Genomic DNA, 20,407 nt, shown 5'->3' with positions numbered 1-20,407 from the left:
TTGCACGAAAAAGTTATTGGAATGTGAGCCTACGTGAGTTTCAAGCCAAATGGGACAATATAACAGATGCATTTTATTGACCATTGGTTTTTTTACTACATGCATACAAAAAAACAAAGGGTATTTTGAATTCAAAAATATTGAAATCTGCTCTTAATTTTTTTTTTTTAAATTGTTTTTATCGACTCTAACTCGGCTCGTTAAGCCGGCTCACAAACCAGGCTCGAATTCCCCTCCTCCCTCCACGAGCTGAACTGAGCCAGAAAATCAGAGGCTCAGCTCGGTTCGACTCGGCTCGAACTCGATTTCTCCTCCCCTCTCACGAGCCGAGCTCGTTAAGCAAAAAACTCACCTCGGCTCGGCTCGATAACAACCTTAGTCACGGCAGATCTTCTCCTTAGTCCTGAGAGGACTCATATCCATGGAATTTTTTGATTTGGGTTCCAAGGTACGAACAACGAGGTCGAATATGAAGCGTTGCTCGCTGGTCTGTGATTAACGAGAGAAATGAGATCAAGCGCGATCAGTATTCACAGCGACTCCTAACTGGTTGTTAATCAGATCTTGGAAGAATATCAAACCAAAGAAGTGAACATGATTAGTTATCTAAAGAAGGCTAAGGCCGCACTCGAGCCTTTCAAGCACTTCACAATCAAGCAAATTACGAGAGACAGTAACTCTGTCATGGACGCCTTGGCAAGAATAGCCTCGTCGCTAGACTCAGATGTGCCAGAAAGTATTCTAGTTCGATACATAGAGATTCCTAGTATCAGCTCACCCGAACAGATCGTAGCTACAACAAAATCAATTTCCTGGATGACTCCAATCATTCAGTATCTCTAAGATGGGACTCTGCCCAGTGACAAGACTGAGGCAAAAGTCTTACACACCAGAGTTGCTCGTTATATGCTCGTCAAAGATCAATTATACAAGCGAGGGTTTAGAGCCCCTCTCCTCTGATGTGTAACCGACGAAGAAAAAGACTATATTATAAGGGAGATACATGAAGGGATCTGCGATAATCACACTGCGCACGATCCCTCGCCAATAAAATTGTCTGCCAAGAATACTATTGGCCTCTACTTCAAGAAGACACTTTCAGTTTTGTGAAAAAGTGTGACCAGTTTTAACGGTTCACAAACATCCTACTAGCTGATGACAATGACCAGCCTTTGGCCATTCTCTATGTAGGGAATTGATCTTATTGGGCCCAGGCTAGCCGGAAAGGGGGGCGTCAAATATGTTGTGGTTGTAGTAGATTACTTCACCAAATGAGCTAAGGTTGATCCCTTGGCCACGATTACTACCAAGAAGCTCAAAGACTCTGTCTTCAAGAATATAGTGTGTCATTATGGGATTCCTCATACACTCATCTTTGATAATGGGAAGCTGTTCAACAATAAGGAATTCAAGTAGTTTTGCGATGAGATGGGGATCCATAAAAAGTTCACCTCAATCACAAGACCGCAAGCCAATGGTTAGGTTGAAGCTGTCAACAAAACCATCAAGCACACTCTGAAGGCCAAGCTTGGCGCTGCCAAGGGTAATTGGGTCGATGACCTCTTAGAAGTTCTATGGGCATATAGAACAACTCCGAGAACCTCTACTTTAGAAACGCCATTCTCACTAGCATATGGCTGCCAGGCTATGATCCTAGTGGAAGTAAGAACCGGTTCGCTCCGGAGAGACCTATTCAATTAAACAGATAATGAAGCACTTCTACGTGCAAGTTTGGACCTAGTTGGAGAACACCGCGACAAGGCTCGGTTAAGGATATCATCCTACCAGCAACGTGTAAAAAGGTTCTTCAACTCTAAGGTCAGGAGAAGAGACTTTCAAGTTAGCGACCTAGTTCTGAAAGAAGTCCTTCTCAGTACAAGGGAACCGAGTGCAGGGGTACTGGGACTTAACTGGGAATGTCTATATCGCATCGCTAAGGTAATAAGACCTATAACGTATCACCTCAAGAGGTTTAACGGTTTCGAAGTACCGCGAACTTGGAATGTTGAGCATTTTTACCCCTATTACCAGTAATTCCGAGCTCGCTCTTAATTTTCCATTTCTTTTACTTGTAAAGTTTTCCTTGTAACATTTATGAATAAGATCGTTCTACTTTGTCTTGAACAAATTTGTCTTGTATGATCTAGGTCGTTACGATATTTTACAAGTTTCATGTTCGGATATGTAACATTAGTCTTGTGAAATGCTCGAATTATAGAAATGCTATCACAAATGGCTAAAAATACTTCTTTTATATATATGTAATTCGAATAAGTACAGTAGGTAGCCAAAAAAGAGATAAGTAATAAAAAGAAGAGTCAAAAGAAAAGTTGTGCAGAAGCAGAAGAAACAATCACTGGTCTCCACCTCCAGGCTCTGCGGGTGCAATCTCTATATCCCCCGATTGGTCGCCGACCATCCGATCAACTGTTGGGTCCTCAGAGACGTAGGCCTCAGGCTGGTAATCCTCTGGAGGAGGCTCTTGTCCCTCTTCTTCCTTGGTATCATCAGCTTGAGCCATGGAAGCAGTGATGTCCTCATATTCATTTGGGAGGTCGAAGGGGTCCATCCCCAGATTCCTTGGTCACAAGCTATAGATGGCATATATTGCCCAGTCAGCGGCCTTCCTCTTGAGTTCAAGATTTTGCTCCTTCATCTGATTAGTTAATGAAGCAACTTGCCCTTGGGACAACTCGAGGTCCATTTCCAGAGCCCTTTTCTGCTGCTCAGAATTTTCCCACAATCAAACTCTGTCTCCCTCCACTTTCATGGCACGCTTAGAGTTCACCTTCAGCTTCTTCTCTTTCTCTCCACACTCTTTGGTGAGTCTAGCCACTGCCCTTCGGAGCTCTTTGTTCTTCTCGCCTCTCTTCTCGAGCTTAGCCTTCTGGAATTCCACTGTGCGAAGGGTAGAATTTCTCTCTATCAAGTACTGATTCACCTGGATGTGACATGCTTTTGCCTCTACATCCAGAGCCGCAAAATCCTATTTCATCTTGGCATTCTCCTCCCTCACCTCGTGGAGCCCTCCAGCAAAGTCCAGGTTGATCTTTTATTAGGCCATATGCAAAGCGAGCAGGGACTGCATGAGAAAAGAAACAAGAGTTAACCTCCATTTTCCTAAAAATCATAAAAGGTTAGAAAACCAACTGATATTGGGAAGTCTTCGACAAGAACGAGCTGTTTTACCCTGCTTTGCAGCTGAAGCGCAGTAGCCATTAGGTCCATGGGTCGGGAAGCCACGAACTCCTCGAAGGCCCTAGCCAGTTGGCACTCCATCAAGGTATACACCACCGGCTGCAGGTGTTCTGGGAGTTGCCCCGTGGAATCTAGCATAGGTGTGTCTACCCTCGGAGGAACTGGCATCTCGTCAACTCGTTGTTTGCCCGCTCTCCTTCGGGCAACCGCGACCTCCCCCTCTCCTCTACGTGAGCTCTCGAGTATTACCAAAATGTCATGTGCACGCCTCGGGGGCACCCCCGAGTGGAAAGCCTGGTAAGGCTGCGATCCCCTAGGCTGCACCCCTAAGCCCTCCAGCTTGGACTCCGATTCTTCCTTAACCTGCAGCTGCTTTCTTTTCTTAGTTTTCTGACCTATGGTTTTTTGCTTAGCGGCGCGAGCAACCGCGGTCCAAGAAGCTTCCCCATGTTGCTCTGTGGGTGTTCGCACACCAATCTGTACCCCTCCTATGGGGATATCACTAGGGATCGCCTTGGCTGGCTCAGTCGGGGTGACCCAGGGAAATACGAACCCCCTAGTCCTCGTCGTCAGCCTTGGAACCCTGGGTGGCATTGTCGGTACATGCCATGAAAGCATGTTAGCAAAAAGGTCATTACAGACAGAAGAAAGAGGTTCTAAGTGTAAGGATACTTACAGACTAAGGGTGGTTCCAGAGATGCTTTAGGATTGAAAAAACCGTATTTTCTTAAGTTGGCAGTAGTCACAAGTAGTCTTGCATCGCGACTTTGCTTGGGTAGATTACCGAATGCTATAATTCGGTTAAAATCTATTAGAGCCGTCAATCTGGTTGTCTTATTTCCTACAAAGAGACAAAAAAGTTTGTTAAAAACAAGAACTGAAGAAAAAAGGAATAATTCACAAACTGAAGGAAAGGAAAACCTACTCGGCTCCCTAAACTGGCAGACGCCATCATACTCAAAAAAGAAAAATTTGGTTTTATAAGTCTCGACGTTATTGAGGTAACCAAATATTCATCCCTTGATCGTAGATAGTTCCAAAAGGTAAAAAGAATCTCTATCCTTGCTCTTCTTCAGATAGAAAGCGCATGCGAGCTTCAGCCATGGTTGTCAAATCACGTATCGTATCGTGTATCGAAAATCTCATTTTTTTGAATTGTATATCGTATTATATCATAAGATACGCCTTTTTAAAAAAATAATAATAATAAAAATTTTCTAAAAATTAATATCATTCCAAAGATTAATTAAAGAATTTTGTGGTATTAATGGTTTTAAATTATCGTATTACGTAATCAAAATTAATCACAAAAATAAGAATCTATATCATTTCCTCTCAACCATTCATATCATTTCCAAGATCAATGTCAATATCTATATCTCCACTTATATTATTATTATCATGCAAAATGGGTAACACATGTTCCTTTTCACTTTCTCCATACAAAATGGGTAAATTTGGGCAGGTTTTAGTGAACCAGGTTGGGTGACCTGAATTCAACCCGAAATTTTTTTAGGCCTTTGGCCCAAATTAATAAAGTCGTATCGATTTGTATCGATATTTTTAAGGATTCATATCATTATATTAAAAGATTTAGGATACACTCTATGATACGTATCTTTGGTGACCCGTATCGAATCATATTGTATGATAGTTATCGCGTATCATAAGATACTAATAACCATGGCTCCAGCGTTGTCACCTTGTCAAGGCCATTTTCGCCACATGCGATATACATAGCAACAACTATCATATACGCATTAGGTGCCAATTGCAATGGCATAACCTCAAAGTGGTCGAGGATCGATCTAATGAAGGGGTGAAAAGGTATGAATGCCCCACATTTAAAGATCACCTCAGAGATCGTGGCCATTCCCTCCAGGGGATTCTGAGCTGTATATGTCCTATGCTGGTAGACATCCACGCTAAGTGCGTACTAGTCCACTGCTTTTTGTATCTCATCTCGGGTGGCCAATGATAAGGTCTCTTGCACAGGACTTGCTGGGGCGTCTGGCGCCTATGAGCTGGTCCCCTCGGCTGCCCTGGTCGCAGAGCTATTCATTGCTCCTAAAGTCTGAAAAATGGGCGACATGCAAAGATAATTCAATCTCCAGTGTTCTATACGATGACGTGGAAGAGCAAAAGAAACCCTAATGTGTCTTCCTTAAACCCTAGAAAAACCCTAAAAACCCTTAGGGATGAATCCCCAAGTTTTCGTGCCCCTAAGTTCTCACTCTTTATGAAGGAAAAAGCCCTCTTCTCACCACTGTCTCGAAATACGCACCATAAAAGATTGTCAGATAGTTCATACCCACCATTATTGCAAAAGTCAAGCAATCAGCAAAATAATAAAAGAAGACGAAGGAGAAATCCTCCTTACCTCTTGGCTGTTGGGAATGAACTTCCTGTCGTAACGGAGAGTGCGCATCAACTGGAAAAAGGGCTGGCTAATTTCGTGAGAGTTATGTTTCTTCTCTGAAAACATGAGTTATGTGACAAAACTTGAAATGAGCCCGAGGTTTTATAGGGGGAAAAACGACGATTGGTTTCCCTAGCTGAGCGACACTTGGGCGGGATATATTTCTCGCCATTGATTGCGACCACGTGTCATTAATCCATGAGAAAAAGTAATCTTCATACTTCGTGAATGCCAATCGATGCTTCCCTCCATTGGAGCAACCAAGCGTCAACGCGGTTATCTCCTCCACATTAAATGCGCCATCATCCGCATTTAGTGCTCTAAAAGGAAATGTAGTTTAGCATGGCTTGCATTTAATGCGCATGGCTGGCATTTATTACACAATAGACACGTCTGTTAGAATAAAGATTATTTTATTGATTAGACTAGCTGTCAAGCACAACGGATAATATCTGAAGAGATCGTTCGAATAAAACACTTTTCGCCATGTATCGGTTTCGAGATGATGTGATTCCTTGCTTTCGATAAAAATGTGCTAAGCATTCTCAGGTCACGAGCTGCGGATAAGATTCAAATCATGTTGGTATGACACTGAGTAGGGTCTGACCCAGGTCGTTGAACCTGTGGGAGATGGTCGCCTCAAGTCGCTTGTGCTATTCTTAGAGTCTTATACTGCGACCTCCTTATAACTCGATCAAGCGCCATTCAGGACAAGTCAAGTCGTGGCATAATCATGAAGTTCTTAAGGTTCAATCCTTAAACCATAAAAATTGAGGGGCTTCTGTTATGCCTAAAAAGTCAGGACTGACGTAGACTCTCATTAGTAAGAGCCAATCAGAATTCAGGGAGGCTTTGTGTCATCTAGACGCTGCCACGTCGCGTAATAACGGAAGAGGTATGGTTCTCGTCAGTGCAGTAGGTAAGTGTCAGGCTTGCGAGTGGCTAGGAATCGTCCACCTGCCCAAGCCCTATGCAATTTAAGGATATCTCTCATACAGGCAACCAATAGGAAGCGGGTTAGGAATTGTACCACACTTGCTTGGCTGTAGATTCATGATTATTACCTTGAATCCTCCCATTATAAATAGAGGGCTCCTCTCTCATTTACGGGATTGACTTATCTTTAGTCTTAAACAGCATACACCTCTCTCTCTCTCTCTTCTCTCTCTCTCTCTCTCTCTCTCTCTCTCTCTCTCTCTCTCTCTCTCTATATATATATATATATATATATATTCTTTGTAGATTGTAACTCAGCCCGTTACATTCGACTTGACTATAACCACCTATTAATACAACTACAGTGGACATAGGAATCGCTTTTGAGCATCCGAACCACTTTAAAAACTGTCTTTTATTTACTCTCTTGCTACATATTTCCATATCACGTGTAACTTCTAAACCCGCTTAGCATTTTGCATGTGTGAGTTGTTGGTGTCAAAATCCAGTATCAACATTATCAAAAATAAATATATATATATTCTTTGTAGATTGTAACTCAGCCCGTTACATTCGACTTGACTATAACCACCTATTAATACAACTACAGTGGACATAGGAATCGCTTTTGAGCATCCGAACCACTTTAAAACTATATTTTATTTACTCTCCTGCTACATATTTCCATATCACGTGTAACTTCTAAACCCGCTTAGCATTTTGCATGTGTGAGTTGTTGGTGTCAAAATCCAGTATCAACATTATCAAAAATAAAAAGCATTTAATAAAATAAAAAACCAAAAGAAAAAAGAAAAATAAAATAGAGGGGAAAAAAAAAAAAAAAAAAAAAAAAAAAAAACCACAACTTTGGGAGGACTTTCAGAATGACAAGTTTATTTTTATCGTGGTGCTAATCTTTATACGTATAAGAATATGACTAAAAGGTGTTTGATTTCATTACCTTCTTCTTCTCCTCGGCTGGAGGGGTATCGGCTGTAGCATTGGCACCTGCAACCGGGGTAGAAACAACAGTGATCCACACCACCACCACCAGCTCCCACATTCAAAATAATGTCATTGAGGTTTCACTTCCCAGCTAGTGAAGCAAACAAGGAGGCCAGTATGATTCAACCTTGGCTGCTTTTTCTCTACTGTTGAAAACTATTAAGAAAAACCAAAACAAAAACAAAAATCAACATGTTTTTTTATATATTAATAAAATAAAATATACAATAGGATCTCTCTATAGTGATACTCTATATAGGAATAACTTCTATATAGTCATAAAAAATTATAGTCCCAACTTGGGCCAGTTATAAATAATAATAAATTTCACATTGTAATAAGTTATAAGTTTTTTAGGTCTCATCTTAAGGAATTTGCCTCTACATAGTAATAATTATATGTATATTACAAGAAATATATGCTATGTTATATTAAAGGTTTAAGATGAAATAAAATATTTATCTAAATTTGTTTGACAATGTTTTATACTTTAGAGTTGTCATCACATCTTTTATCTTACGGGTTCATAATAAGTTGCTAACATGAACACCTTCTTATTGAAGCTAAAATATTTCTAGCTTTTCAAATATGTTTAGAGCTTCTGTTATAAAAAAATAAATAATAATAAAATAAAATGTTTAGAGTTTATTAACAGAATCTTTTGGTATTTCCGTACTATCATCCTCAAGATTATCTCCTTCCACTTCTTGTATAATTCTAGTAATGTTTTTTCTTTAGTTAAAGTATACATAACTTGTTATTCAGTTGGATGATTGAGAAACACATTAACATTCATTTAATTAGTGTAGTGAAGTTGTCGAATCTGATCGCTCAATTCTATAATAACTCTTTGATATTTATTTTCGTACTATCCTAATGCTACTAAAACAATGAATTGAAATCCTAATATTACTAAAACATGAATGAAAATCCTAATACTACTAAAACATAAATTATAAAATAAGAAATTTTTTTGAATAAAAAAAAATAATTATTGTTACTACACCTCTATTAAGTTATAACCTCCTCATAGTAATAAATTTAGTTGGTCTCAACGTTACGACTATATATATATATNTTGGAAATATGAATTAAAAATTGCAAAAACTAATAAAAAATAAAATACGAGCAAATTGATAACAAAGAGATTAAGAGAATAAATGAATAATTGAGAGATTATAGATTAGAGAATATGAGAGAATGAGAGAATTTGAGTTGTGAGAAAAATGTGAGAGTTTAGGGCCAATTTATAGAAAAAAAGGGGAAAGAAAAATGACGAAAAAGACCCCTCCAACGGTTATAAAACGGCTATATTTCAAGGGTAAAGGGGTAATTTGAAAAAACAAATTAAATTTTTTATTTTTTTTCGACCAACCCGCGGGTCAACTCGACAGGTTGACCGTTATTATATAACAGTCAACAGCCAACCCGGCAGGTTGGCGGTCTCTTTTAGAAGAGACAAAACAGCAACCCACCGGGTTGGGGTGCCATTTTGCAACCGGGCCCGTCCGGGGGTTGCTGCCGGGTTGGGTTCAACCCGCTTCATTGTGGGCCGGGTTAGGGTTGACCCGCCTTACCCGGCTCATTTGTTCCACCTCTACTTGTGGCATAATAACTCGTTAGCATGAACACCTTTCTGTTGAAACCAAAAAATTTATGGGTGCATTTGGTTCAATATTTCTACCCATATTCCCAATTCAATTCCCCAAATATTGTTTGGCACATTATTTGAGAAATATTAGTGTATTTTTTAATTATTTTTAGACCCCTTAAGTTTGTTAATTTCATTAAATACCCTCAAAAAAGTTTAAAAATTAGCAAAAACACCCCACCCATATTTGCCAGATTCCGGCAACCACCGTCGGTGGTAGCTGGAATCTGTCACAACGGCTTACACCACAACCGGAAATGGTCGGTTATTCAGCAATCTGACGGCCAAATCTTGGCCATCATTGACCAACAATGACAGCCAAAGATGGACCTTTGCGGCAGTCGACGGCCACATCTGGTCGTAGATCTGGCCTTTTCCGGCCAGATCCGTGGTGGATCTGGCCGGAAAAGGCCATATTGACGCGTTACGACACAGATCCGTCCGGTCTATGTCGTAACGCAATTTTCCAACCAGATTTCGGCGATGGTGGCCAAAATCTGGCACTGCGGGTGGTGGGGGTGTTTTTGTCATTTTACACAATTTTTATATATTGGGGTGTTTAATTAAATTAGCAAACCTAAGGGGTTTTTTAGAAATTTTTAAATTTTACCTTGTAATACTCTCCTATTCAACTACCCAATATTATTCCCAAAATCCTATCCAAAATAATAAACCAAACGCACCCTATAATTTTTCAAACATGTTTTTAGAACTTCTTGGCACGAAACATTTTATATTTCCGTACTATCATCCTCAGGATTATTTCCTTTCTTTTCTTGTGTAATTGTAGCAATGTCTACTAAAACAATTAATTGAAATTCTAATACATACTACTAAAACATGAATTATAAAATAATTAAATCAAAACAATAATTTTTGTAATTATACCTCTATTAAGTTATAAACTCCTCATAGTAATAAAATTAATTTGTCCCACCATTATGAGTATAAAGAGATTTTATTGTATTATGATAAAAACAAGCAAGAACAAGAAATATAAATTATTTGTATTTTCTTCAAGTTGTGAAAGAGAAATATCTTAAAATTAAGGTGATTAAAAAATCGATTAATAAATCAAATTCTGGGTTATCTTAAGTTCTTAACGTGTGCTCTAATGTCATTACATAAAAAAATAAAAACACGATAATAACAAAGTATTAAAGAAAACGTTTTTTTCGTTATCTTGTAAATAAAGTGTATCGAAATTAACGTTTTCAAGAAGAAAAAAAAGGAAAATGAGACTCTCTCTTTCAATGCTGAATGACAACTCCCATTATACACTGGCGACAAAATATCTAGAATTGTGGACATTACTCTGGACTTTCCTGAATAAAGAAATCTCTTTTTTTGTACCACTGATTGTGGAAATCTGTCACAGATTTTTATCCTTTTCCTTAAGAACAAATCGCTACTAGTTTCTTCTCAAATGTGTTGCCACATGCAGAAACTAAATTTGCTCAGTACATGTGCCTTCAAGGATCAAGATTCATGTTAAGAACACGTTAACATAATAAGATTAATGCTGTAGAAAGATAACTTGGAGATTTTCACCAACTTTCTTAGTATAGAAGTTATTAAATTTTCAATATATTTATCAAGAGTCATTGGTGTTTAATGTATTGATCAAGAGCCAGTAATATGGGTGCGTTTGTTTTCGTATTTTGGATAATATTTTTAAAAAAGTAAGAGTTAAATGGTTGTTACGAGGCAGAATTTAAAAAATTAACAAAAACGCCCCCTAGGTTTGTTAATTTACTAAACACCATGTAATAAAACATTAAAAATTAACAAAAATACCTCCACCCACCCATTAAATACCGACAACCGGCTACCACTGTCGGAGGGTGGCTAGAGTCGTTGTATCGGCACAAGACTGATTGGATCTAGCTGTGGATATGACCTTTTCCAACTAGATCTACCATGGATTTAGCCGAAAAAGGTCAGATCTACGGCTAGATCTTGCCATATCTGGCTACGTTTTGTCGTCAATGACTGTCATATCTTGGCCAAAGATCCGGCCGTCAACGGCCAGATTCACAGTGGATCTAGCCGAAAAAGGCTAGATCAGCGCACTACCGACTAGATCCAATCGGTAGTGCACCATTATACCAAATTCCGGCCACCATCTGGCTGTGGTGGTCGAAATTTGGCAAATGTGGGTCGATGGGGGCGTTTTTGCCAATTTCTAAACTTTTTTTGGGTGGTGTTTAGTTAAATTAACAAACTTAGGGGGTTTAAGAATAATTAAATAAAATATAATAGTATTTTCAGAATGGGGAAACAAATGTATATTTTGAAAATAATAGAATACGATAGGGCAAAAACAGGGAAACAAACGCTTTTTGAAATATTTTATCAAGAGAGTCTTGTATTTTGTCAACAATAACTCCTTTTTTTTTTTTTTTTTTTATTAACCAAGATATCCGGATTAGTTTACACGTATCTCAACTAATTCTAGGAGGAGAGTGTAAGAGTTGTTGACCACTTCAATAATAAGGGGTGAGGCAAACGCATTTGGGTGTCCCGTAGGGGAGGGTCGAGGGGGCAGTGCCCCATGGCTCGTAGGCGGTTTGGGCCTATTCCATGAAAAGCCAATGTAGGATTTCTCTAAGTAATTAAATTCCTAATTGGGTTTGGACTTAGAAAAAGATCTTTGTAATATTATGTTTTCCTTTTTAAACCTAATATGTATATAAACTTATTTTTCTCTTGTATGAGTGTGATAACAAATCATAGAGTAATTACATTCATTGTAACGAGAGAGGCGAGGAGATATATAAAAAATATTGATTCTACTAGATGTAACCTGTTAATTGGGTGAATCAGATTAAATCGCGTGTGTTTTCTTTTTCTTTACTAGTTTGATATTTGTTTGTGTTTACTTGTTTGATTTCGTATTACTCTTTAAATCATATCAGAGACTAATGCAACAACTCATCGGCACGGTCCTACAATAACTCTCCTACATAACTTATAACTTTCACCAACTCTCTCAAAATCTCATAGGGTGTTGAGTTGGAACCCTGTTTTAAGTAAGGATTTATGTGATTTAAGAGGATTCAGTTATAGGGGAACGCAGAACTCAAAATTGTTAGTTTTAAGAATGAGTGATTGTTCCTCCCTGACCATAGTTAAAAGACTCTTGATCTGTACCATAAAAATTTCTAAATGGTAAAAATTTCAATAATATTACACCTGCAAAGTCGTGTTTCATGGTTTTCTCGTCCGATTATCAATATTCAAATAATTAATTAAGAATACAGTAACCTTTGTGATAACATATTTTATACGAACAAATCATATCCTGTATCACATCAATCATAAACCATTTGTCAAATCGGATAGTTTTCGAAGAACTTGTCCAAAGAGTGGGAGAATCGTATCCATATTGATATGTGCTTAATTTCCAAATTATTATGTTGACGTGTTGTCCCTAACAAGTCCTAATGGCCGATAAAAATATGATATGTTTCATAAAATTTCTAAGAAAACTCTTGTATAAATAGAGTTTCTCCATAGCCAAACCTTGTGCAGAAAAAATATGGACAAGGGTTTGTTGGATAAAAAGGGAGAAGAAATTTCAAGTGTTGGAAATGGAAGAAATATTGGAGCTAGCGAATATGTAGAAGAAGTGAAGAGGCTTAGCTGCATAGCTGGACCCATGGTGGCTGTGAACTTGTCACAGTACTTTCTGCAGGTCATTTCAGTGATGATGGTGGGGCATCTCGGTGAGCTCTCTCTCTCCAGCACCGCCGTAGCCATCTCCTTCTGTGCTGTCACTGGCTTCAGCCTCCTTGTAAGTCTAATCTCTTGAATTTACCTTTCCTGAGAATGATGTGATATCCCAGTACCCACTTCCTCTGGACTAGCTCAATTGGTATTCTTGATTCATTTTTAAGGATGAAGTCCTGGATTCGAATCAAGGAGACGCGCTCTGAACCCTACCAGAGAAAGTGAGTTTGGGATCTTACAGTTTATTTGTACTATGTAATGGAGTCTGAAAATTAATGGAATTTCGTGATGTGTGGAAATGGCAAACAGTTTGGAATGTCAACTGCAATGGAAACTCTATGTGGGCAAGGTTTTGGAGCTCAGCAATATAGAAAACTAGGAATACAAACACACACTGCTATGTTTTCTTTAATTCTGGTTTGTTTCCCTGTGTCTTTATTGTGGATTAACATGGGGAAACTTCTGATTTTGATGGGGCAAGACCCTTTAATTTCAACTGAATCCGGTAAATTCACAGTGTGGCTTGTGCCTGCACTTTTTGGATATGCAGCTCTTCAGCCACTTGTTAGATATTTTCAAGTGCAAAGTTTGATCACTCCCTTGCTCTTTAGCTCTAGTGTCACCATTTGCTTCCACATTTTTATCTCTTGGGTTCTGATTTTAGAGTTTGAGCTGAACAATATTGGGGCAGCTCTAGCAATTGGTATGTCATATTGGTTGAATGTGCTGTTACTTGGATTGTACATGATGTACTCTTCAAGCTGTGAGAAAACCCGTGTGCCGGTGTCGATGGAGCTATTCCGAGGAGTAGGAGAGTTCTTTCGCCTCGCCATTCCTTCTGCTTTTATGGTTTGGTAACTTCTCCTTGCCCATTTTCATAATTTGTAGTGTAATTTCAAGATGCAATCTGTATTTTGATTTGATTCCTTCTATTGTAATGCTGATTACTGCAGCCTTGAATGGTGGTCTTTTGAGTTTCTCACCTTGCTGTCTGGACTTTTACCAAATCCAAAGCTTGAAACTTCAGTATTATCAGTGTGGTATGTTCTCTGTCAGTGTACTATATTCAGAACAATTTTGTTCATCAAAAGAAAATTTGAATGATGCGTCGTTGGGACGATTGTCGTACAATCTGTTGAGTTATCATGAATCATCAAAGTAACTCGCAAAGCCTGAGTTGACCTTTTATCTAATAAATGCATCCCTTCCAGAAGTTGGGATTTGGTACAGGCATTAGCTCTAGGATTACTAAGATTAAAATGAGTAGCAGTATCGTCAAACAAACCATAACTGATTTAACGAGCCATTCGCAATTTCAAAGTCTGAATTTCTATTTATGTGCATTGATGAGATTTTCTTTTTCCCTTCTTAAACAGTTTAGCAACAATCACAACACTTTTTACAATACCAGATGGACTCGGTATCGCAGGAAGGTCTGGTTTAACGTGTACATTGTGCATATCAGCACTATACAAATCTTCATAATTCTGAAGATGAACTTCTTGTTCTTGTGCAGCACTAGAGTTTCAAATGCATTAGGAGCTGGAAATCCACAAGCAGCTCGCGTTGCTGTGTGCGCCGCGGTATTTCTTACTGTCTTAGAGACAGTCATAGTGAGCTCGATTCTGTATGCTAGTCGGCATGCTTTTGGTTACCTTTTCAGCAATGACAAGGAAGTTGTGGATTATGTCACAACAATGGCTCCTCTGATATGTCTCTGTGTTATGTTAAACGGCTTCCAAGCAGTTCTTTCCGGTCAGTTCTTGCTCTTGATTTCCCTTCTGCTACCATTCACTTTCAGATTCTTGAATTATATCCGACTCCTTCAGTAACTTGATGCCACGGTTGTTTAAATGTTCAGGCATTGCTCGGGGCTGCGGGTGGCAGGACTTGGGGGCCTATGTCAACCTCATTGCATACTATCTTTGTGGGATCCCAGTTGCTGCAATTTTAGGCTTCTGGTTACAATTGAGAGGGCAAGGACTCTGGATTGGCATTCAAGTTGGAGCTTTTGTGCAAAGTATTTTACTCGCTATCTTAACAAGCTGTCAAAATTGGGAGAAACAGGTGAGCCGCTCCAATGTTCAGTTCTTCTCTAATCCTTTGACATTATTCTGATTTTAGAATATTAACTTTAAATTTTATTGGCGTTTGATCATGCAGGCCGTTAAAGCAAGAGAGAGGATATTTGAGGGAAGATCTTCTGCTGATAATGAACAATTTTCTGTGAATTAGCAGAAAATTAACATTGATTTGCGAGAGAAAGTTATTGAAGTAATAAGATTAGAATCCTTATTTTGTAATATATTTTCTATCCAGCAAAGAAAAGCATGAAACTTCATGAAAATACCTGAAGAATATGAATCCATTCTTCAAATCTACTTACAACTTTCACAATTGCTCTCCCTGCAGCAAGACCGTCTCTTTCGAGAAAAAATATTGGTTTAATTCAGATTTTCGACTTATGGGGGGTTAATGAAATAGTTAGACCTGTGTTTGTTCCTATTGAACGAAACAGAGATATGATGCGAAACCAAAATAACAAACACACAAATTACAAACAGTAAAAGAAAGAAGAAATAGTGCGATTTTATCTTGGTTCACTCAATCAACAGCTTACGTCTAACATAATCAATATTATTACAATATTAATTCACTTTTCTCGTTTACAATGAAGTAATCTACTCTATGATTGCTATCACTCATTACAAGAGAAAAATGTGTTTATATACTATGTTTAAAAGACTAAAACTTAGTATTACAATGATTCATATTCCTAAGCCCAAACTTAAAAATGAATTAATAATTTAAAAAAATCTTTTAGCAATTATATACGGAAAAAGTCTAAACTGCCTATGGTTTCGGGGGCGCTGCCCCTGCAACCCCCACCCGCTCACCGAGGAGCAGGGCCTCTGCCCACTGACCAGACAATAGGACCCTAGAATGCATCTGTATGACCCATTAATGCTGAAGTAGTCGACAACTCCAACACCTAAAGAGTATGAGGTTTGAATCCTCTCATTAATGCTTGCAACTTCCCAAGTATTGTAGAGTGCAATGATTCTCCTGTTTAGTATTAACCTCTATCAGGCCATAAAAATTGGCTGATTCAATAAATGAATATGCAGTGGAAGCAAAATAGAGATCAGAGAAAGAAAGAACTAGAAGCTTGGGAGAGAAAGGCAACTAAGCAAACAACTGAATATTATAACTAGAATAAATGAAAATATAGCCTTTCTTCTCTCCTTTGATTTAACATCATCAAAACCCACAGGACTCTCACTGCAACAATTTGTTTTTGTTTTTGTTTTCTGTTTTTATTTTGTTCATGGACAATATTGTGTGAAAATCATATTTTTAATGTCACTGCTACATACAGCAATTTTCTCTCTCTGTTGTCACTGGCATCAGTCTTGTAAATCTCAAAATCATGACCAGTTTGTGTCATTTCTCATTAGTCTTTGGTTGTGCTTGTACGTGGGATATCTAATAGATATGCTGAAGTTGTTCTTAATTATTAGTATGTTTGTAATTTATGTAAGAGCATGAATTTCAGAGAGACAACCGAAGTTGCAGGATTTGCAGAAGTTTGTAACAAACACTTTCCAGTGATTTGATCTCTAACTAGCTTCTCTTTGAAAAATAAACACCCTTTTTTTTCTCAAAGGATATGGAATCTTGGTTATATATATGGAGTAGTTGTTTAAATAAATATTTACCATTAAAACCATAAGTTGTGTTTGAATTTTCTTTCTTCTGCAGCAAAAAGTCAGGAATGGCCAGTGCCTTCACTGTTTGCTTTATACAATTCTGCAGCAACTTTTTTGATGCTTTCAGACTCAAAAAGCTTGATCATTCCCATGGTTTTTACATATACCTACCACTTTCTCTGTTTCATTTTCTCTCTGTCGTTTTACTTTGTGGTTCATTTTCTCTCTGGTCGTTGTACTTACTTGGAGGGCACCAAACTTCTTCACAAAACAGTGAAAAACTTTTACAAGGCCCTTCTTTTTGTGCAATTTTTAGCCTTGGAGTTATTTAGATAGGAGTAATACTAGCCTTACAAAGAGGCATACAAATAGTCATACAAAGAGTCAAATCCAGTCCTTGAAATTCATGATTGTCTCGCCTCTTTCTCTCTTTTTTCCTTCTTTTAAGGGTTGGATTTGATTCTTTATATATCTCTTTGTAAGGCTAGTATTAATCATTTAAATAGTCCTCCAAGAAATAGATAATGCAGGAGTTTATGTGGATTATTAAATAGCCCTTCATAGTTTGATTATATTGCAAAACACACCAAAAATTTGAACTTGTCTTGCCCAGTTGCTAAGGTCTTGAGTGAAACCCAACATAAATGCATCAGTCATCGGTAGGAATGTTCAAAAGCGGTTAACCGAACTGGTTAACCACTTTCTTGAACCGAACCAGTTTTTCGGTTCAAGAAAATTCATGAATTGAAATTGAATCGATTTAGGGGAAACCGTTGACCAAAAGACCGGTTAAAGGCTTTTGAAAAAACTAGTTAACCGGTTTTGAATCGGTTTTCCCCTTAAATTGGATTAAACTTCTTTTTTTTTCTTTTTTTTGCTTGAATTAAATTTTAGATTATTTTTTATTTTAATTTAATATATAATATATTTTTTTTTTAGTAAAACCAGTTTGAATTCTTGAATTCCTTAAATCGGAAACTGAACCTAAAATCCGATTTTTTAAATTCTTTGAACCGTAGCCAAACCGATTTTTTGATTAACCAGATTTTCGCTCTGATTTTTTTATTTTTTTGGACGCCCCTAGTCAGCGGTGAAAAGGACAAACAAAATCGTGCAGCCTCATGGCGTAACTGCTAATTACAAAGTAAACCCCGTGCTTCCTAATACTTTCTTATTTTCAGAAAGGTCTCAAACTCAATCACCTTAAAGCAACACATAACCAAAACCAAACATATACATGAAACATTCATAAAGTGGGTGACAGAAACGATATTTCTGAGTAAAATGGAGAAGGGACTGTTAGATAAAGAGGGAGACGGGAGTTTAAGTTTAACTGGGATTGCTTCATGGAGAATTGTTTATGGTGAAGAAGTGAAGAGGGTGGCATGCATTGCCGGGCCTTTGGTGGCCGTGAATTTGTCACAATATTTCCTGCAAATAATTGCAGTGATGATGGTGGGTCATCTGGGTGAGCTTCATCTTTCTAGCACTGCAATAGCCATCTCTTTTTGCGCTGTCACCGGCTTCAGTCTTGTTGTAAGTCTCTGATTTTTGCTTGCTAATGGTTAAAGATTGAACCTTTTTGTTATGAAGATGAAGATTAAAGGTTTCTTTGATCAGTTTTTTGTGTTAGGAAGATGAAGATTAAAGGGTTTTTTTATCAGTTTTTTGTCTTAGGAAGATGAAGATTAAAGGTTTTTTTTATCAGTCTTGTGTGTTAGTAAGATGAAGATTAAAGGTTATTTTGATCAGTTTTGTGTGTTAGGAAGATTAAAGGGTTTTGTAACGTTTTCTCCTTATAAAAGGGATGTATGTAGTAATGAAAAAAGACGAATGAAAGTTTGTCATACTCCAAATCTTTCCTAAAAACCTTTCTTTGAAAGAGTTAGAAGCCTGAACAATTGATTTTTATTGCTTTTAACTTAACATTAATTAGCTATCAAACTGGTTAATTATTCATCTATTTGGAGGTTTTGATTGAACATGTGAATTAATGGCAGTTTGGAATGTCTACTGCACTTGAAACTCTAAATGGCCAAGCCTATGGAGCTCAGCAGCATCAAAAGCTTGGAACTCAGACTTATACCGCTCTTTTCTGTTTGATTTTAGTTTGTTTTCCTGTGTCTCTCATGTGGGTTTTCATGGAGAAAATACTCGTTTTCATGGGCCAAGACGCTCTAATTTCTCAAGAAGCTGGAAGATTCACAATCTGGCTTATTCCAGCTCTTTTCGGTTATGCTTCTCTTCAGTCACTTGTTCGATTGTTTCAAGCACAAAGTCTTACCTTTCCCTTGCTCGTGTGCTCTTGCGTTACTCTTGTTTTCCATTTGATTCTCTGTTGGGTTCTCGTTTTCAAGTCTGGATTTGGTAACCTTGGAGCGGCATTAGCCATCGGTTTGTCATATTGGTTGAATGTGCTTTTACTTGTGCTGTACTTCAGCTACTCTTCCTCCTGTGAGACAACCCGTGTCGCGGTGTCCATGGAGCTTTTCCAAGGAGTTGGACAGTTCTTTGGCCTCGCGATTCCTTCTGCTTTTATGATTTGGTAAAGATTTTATTACAGTTAGTAGTTAGTTAAAGTATTCGCTTTATCATCTACTTATTCAATGTCTCTCTTTTCATGTTTTGATGATGATACTGGGTCAAGCCTTGAATGGTGGTCGTTTGAGTTTCTTACAATGCTGTCTGGTCTTCTTCCAAATCCAGAGCTTGAAACTTCAGTTCTGTCTGTATGGTAAAGTTCGTCAAGATTTTTTATTCGTAACAGCTTCTTAATTTGAAACGAGTCCAAAATGAAAATTGAATTTCTATTTCACCATTCTTCAACAGCTTAGCAACAATCTCAACTCTGTATACAATACCAGATGGACTTGGTGCTGCTGCGAGGTTTGCTTCAACACACGTACTTAGTACTCATCTCTTCATAGTTTATATGGTGATATCCATCTTTCGTTTTTCCCATTATGCTGTGACAGCACTCGAGTTTCCAATGAATTAGGAGCAGGGAATCCTCAAGCAGCCTCTATAGCTGTCAAAGCTGTGATGTTTCTTGCAGTCTCTGAGGCGATCACAGTAAGCGCCACCCTCTTTGCGGGCAGGCATGTTTTTGGTTGTGTCTTTAGCGATGAGAAGGAAGTTATAGATTATGTCACAAAAATGGCTCCTTTGATATGTCTATCCGTCATATTGGATAGCTTACAGTGTGTCCTTTCTGGTCAGTTCCTCGTCTTCTCTTCCCCTTATTACGTGAAATTATTACTCGACTCGATGGATAGTTTTCACAGTTTAATCGAGTTGTTTTTCGCTTGAAAATCAGGCGTTGCAAGGGGCTGCGGCTGGCAGGACTTGGGGGCTTATGTCAATCTGGCTGCATACTATCTGTGTGGAACTCCAGTTGCAGCCATGTTGGGATTCTGGTTGGAGTTGGGAGGACAAGGCCTCTGGATAGGAATACAAGCTGGTGCTCTTCTGCAAACAGTTTTGCTTATCATCATAACAAGTTGCACAAACTGGGAAAAACAGGTCTACCTTCTACTTGGATTCTGAAATTGTTCTTAGTTTTAGATTCCATCAGCAATACAATAATTTATATTCATTCATATATACTTTTATGTTCGTTGCTCAGATACCTTCATAATGCAGGTGAGTATGGCAAGGGAGAGGGTTTTTCATGGAAGATTTGCACCAGAAAATGGTTTAACTTGACTGACTGAAGAAGTTTGACAGTGATATCTCCTGTGCTATGATAGTTAAATG

At 38.2% G+C, this 20,407-nt stretch overlaps 2 protein-coding genes across 2 annotated transcripts; both read left to right on the top strand.

The window, feature by feature from the left end:
• Nucleotides 1-12,832: 12,832 nt before the first annotated feature.
• On the top strand, nt 12,833-15,322 carry LOC116124045 (protein DETOXIFICATION 14-like). Its single transcript, XM_031409762.1, has 7 exons — nt 12,833-13,005; nt 13,251-13,795; nt 13,895-13,981; nt 14,318-14,374; nt 14,458-14,696; nt 14,803-15,008; nt 15,105-15,322. Exons 1-7 carry the CDS (start codon nt 12,871-12,873, stop codon nt 15,174-15,176), a joined length of 1,341 nt encoding a protein of 446 aa, XP_031265622.1. The 5' UTR covers nt 12,833-12,870; the 3' UTR covers nt 15,177-15,322.
• A 2,613-nt stretch (nt 15,323-17,935) lies between these two features.
• LOC116124024 (protein DETOXIFICATION 14-like) lies at nt 17,936-20,398 on the top strand. The gene is made up of 7 exons (XM_031409743.1): nt 17,936-18,187; nt 18,652-19,196; nt 19,299-19,385; nt 19,481-19,537; nt 19,627-19,865; nt 19,968-20,173; nt 20,294-20,398. Exons 1-7 carry the CDS (start codon nt 17,936-17,938, stop codon nt 20,354-20,356), a joined length of 1,449 nt encoding a protein of 482 aa, XP_031265603.1. The 3' UTR covers nt 20,357-20,398.
• The last annotated feature ends 9 nt before the right edge of the window (nt 20,399-20,407 follow it).

This window comes from Pistacia vera, unplaced genomic scaffold, assembly GCF_008641045.1.
Source record: "Pistacia vera cultivar Batoury unplaced genomic scaffold, PisVer_v2 Contig1030, whole genome shotgun sequence".
Lineage (NCBI taxonomy): Eukaryota > Viridiplantae > Streptophyta > Magnoliopsida > Sapindales > Anacardiaceae > Pistacia > Pistacia vera.
This window is presented reverse-complemented; position numbering and strand designations above follow the sequence as displayed.

What these genes read in the sequence shown, in the direction of transcription:
- LOC116124045 (XM_031409762.1), top strand. Translation starts at nt 12,871, where the DNA reads ATGGTGGCTGTGAACTTGTCACAGTACTTTCTGCAGGTCATTTCAGTG. An exon ending in CTTCCAAGCAGTTCTTTCCG is followed by an intron (nt 14,697 to 14,802) that starts GTCAGTTCTTGC and finishes TTAAATGTTCAG; the next exon opens with GCATTGCTCGGGGCTGCGGG. An exon ending in GTCAAAATTGGGAGAAACAG is followed by an intron (nt 15,009 to 15,104) that starts GTGAGCCGCTCC and finishes TTGATCATGCAG; the next exon opens with GCCGTTAAAGCAAGAGAGAG.
- LOC116124024 (XM_031409743.1), top strand. Translation starts at nt 17,936, where the DNA reads ATGGAGAAGGGACTGTTAGATAAAGAGGGAGACGGGAGTTTAAGTTTA. An exon ending in ACTTCAGTTCTGTCTGTATG is followed by an intron (nt 19,386 to 19,480) that starts GTAAAGTTCGTC and finishes ATTCTTCAACAG; the next exon opens with CTTAGCAACAATCTCAACTC. An exon ending in CTTACAGTGTGTCCTTTCTG is followed by an intron (nt 19,866 to 19,967) that starts GTCAGTTCCTCG and finishes CTTGAAAATCAG; the next exon opens with GCGTTGCAAGGGGCTGCGGC.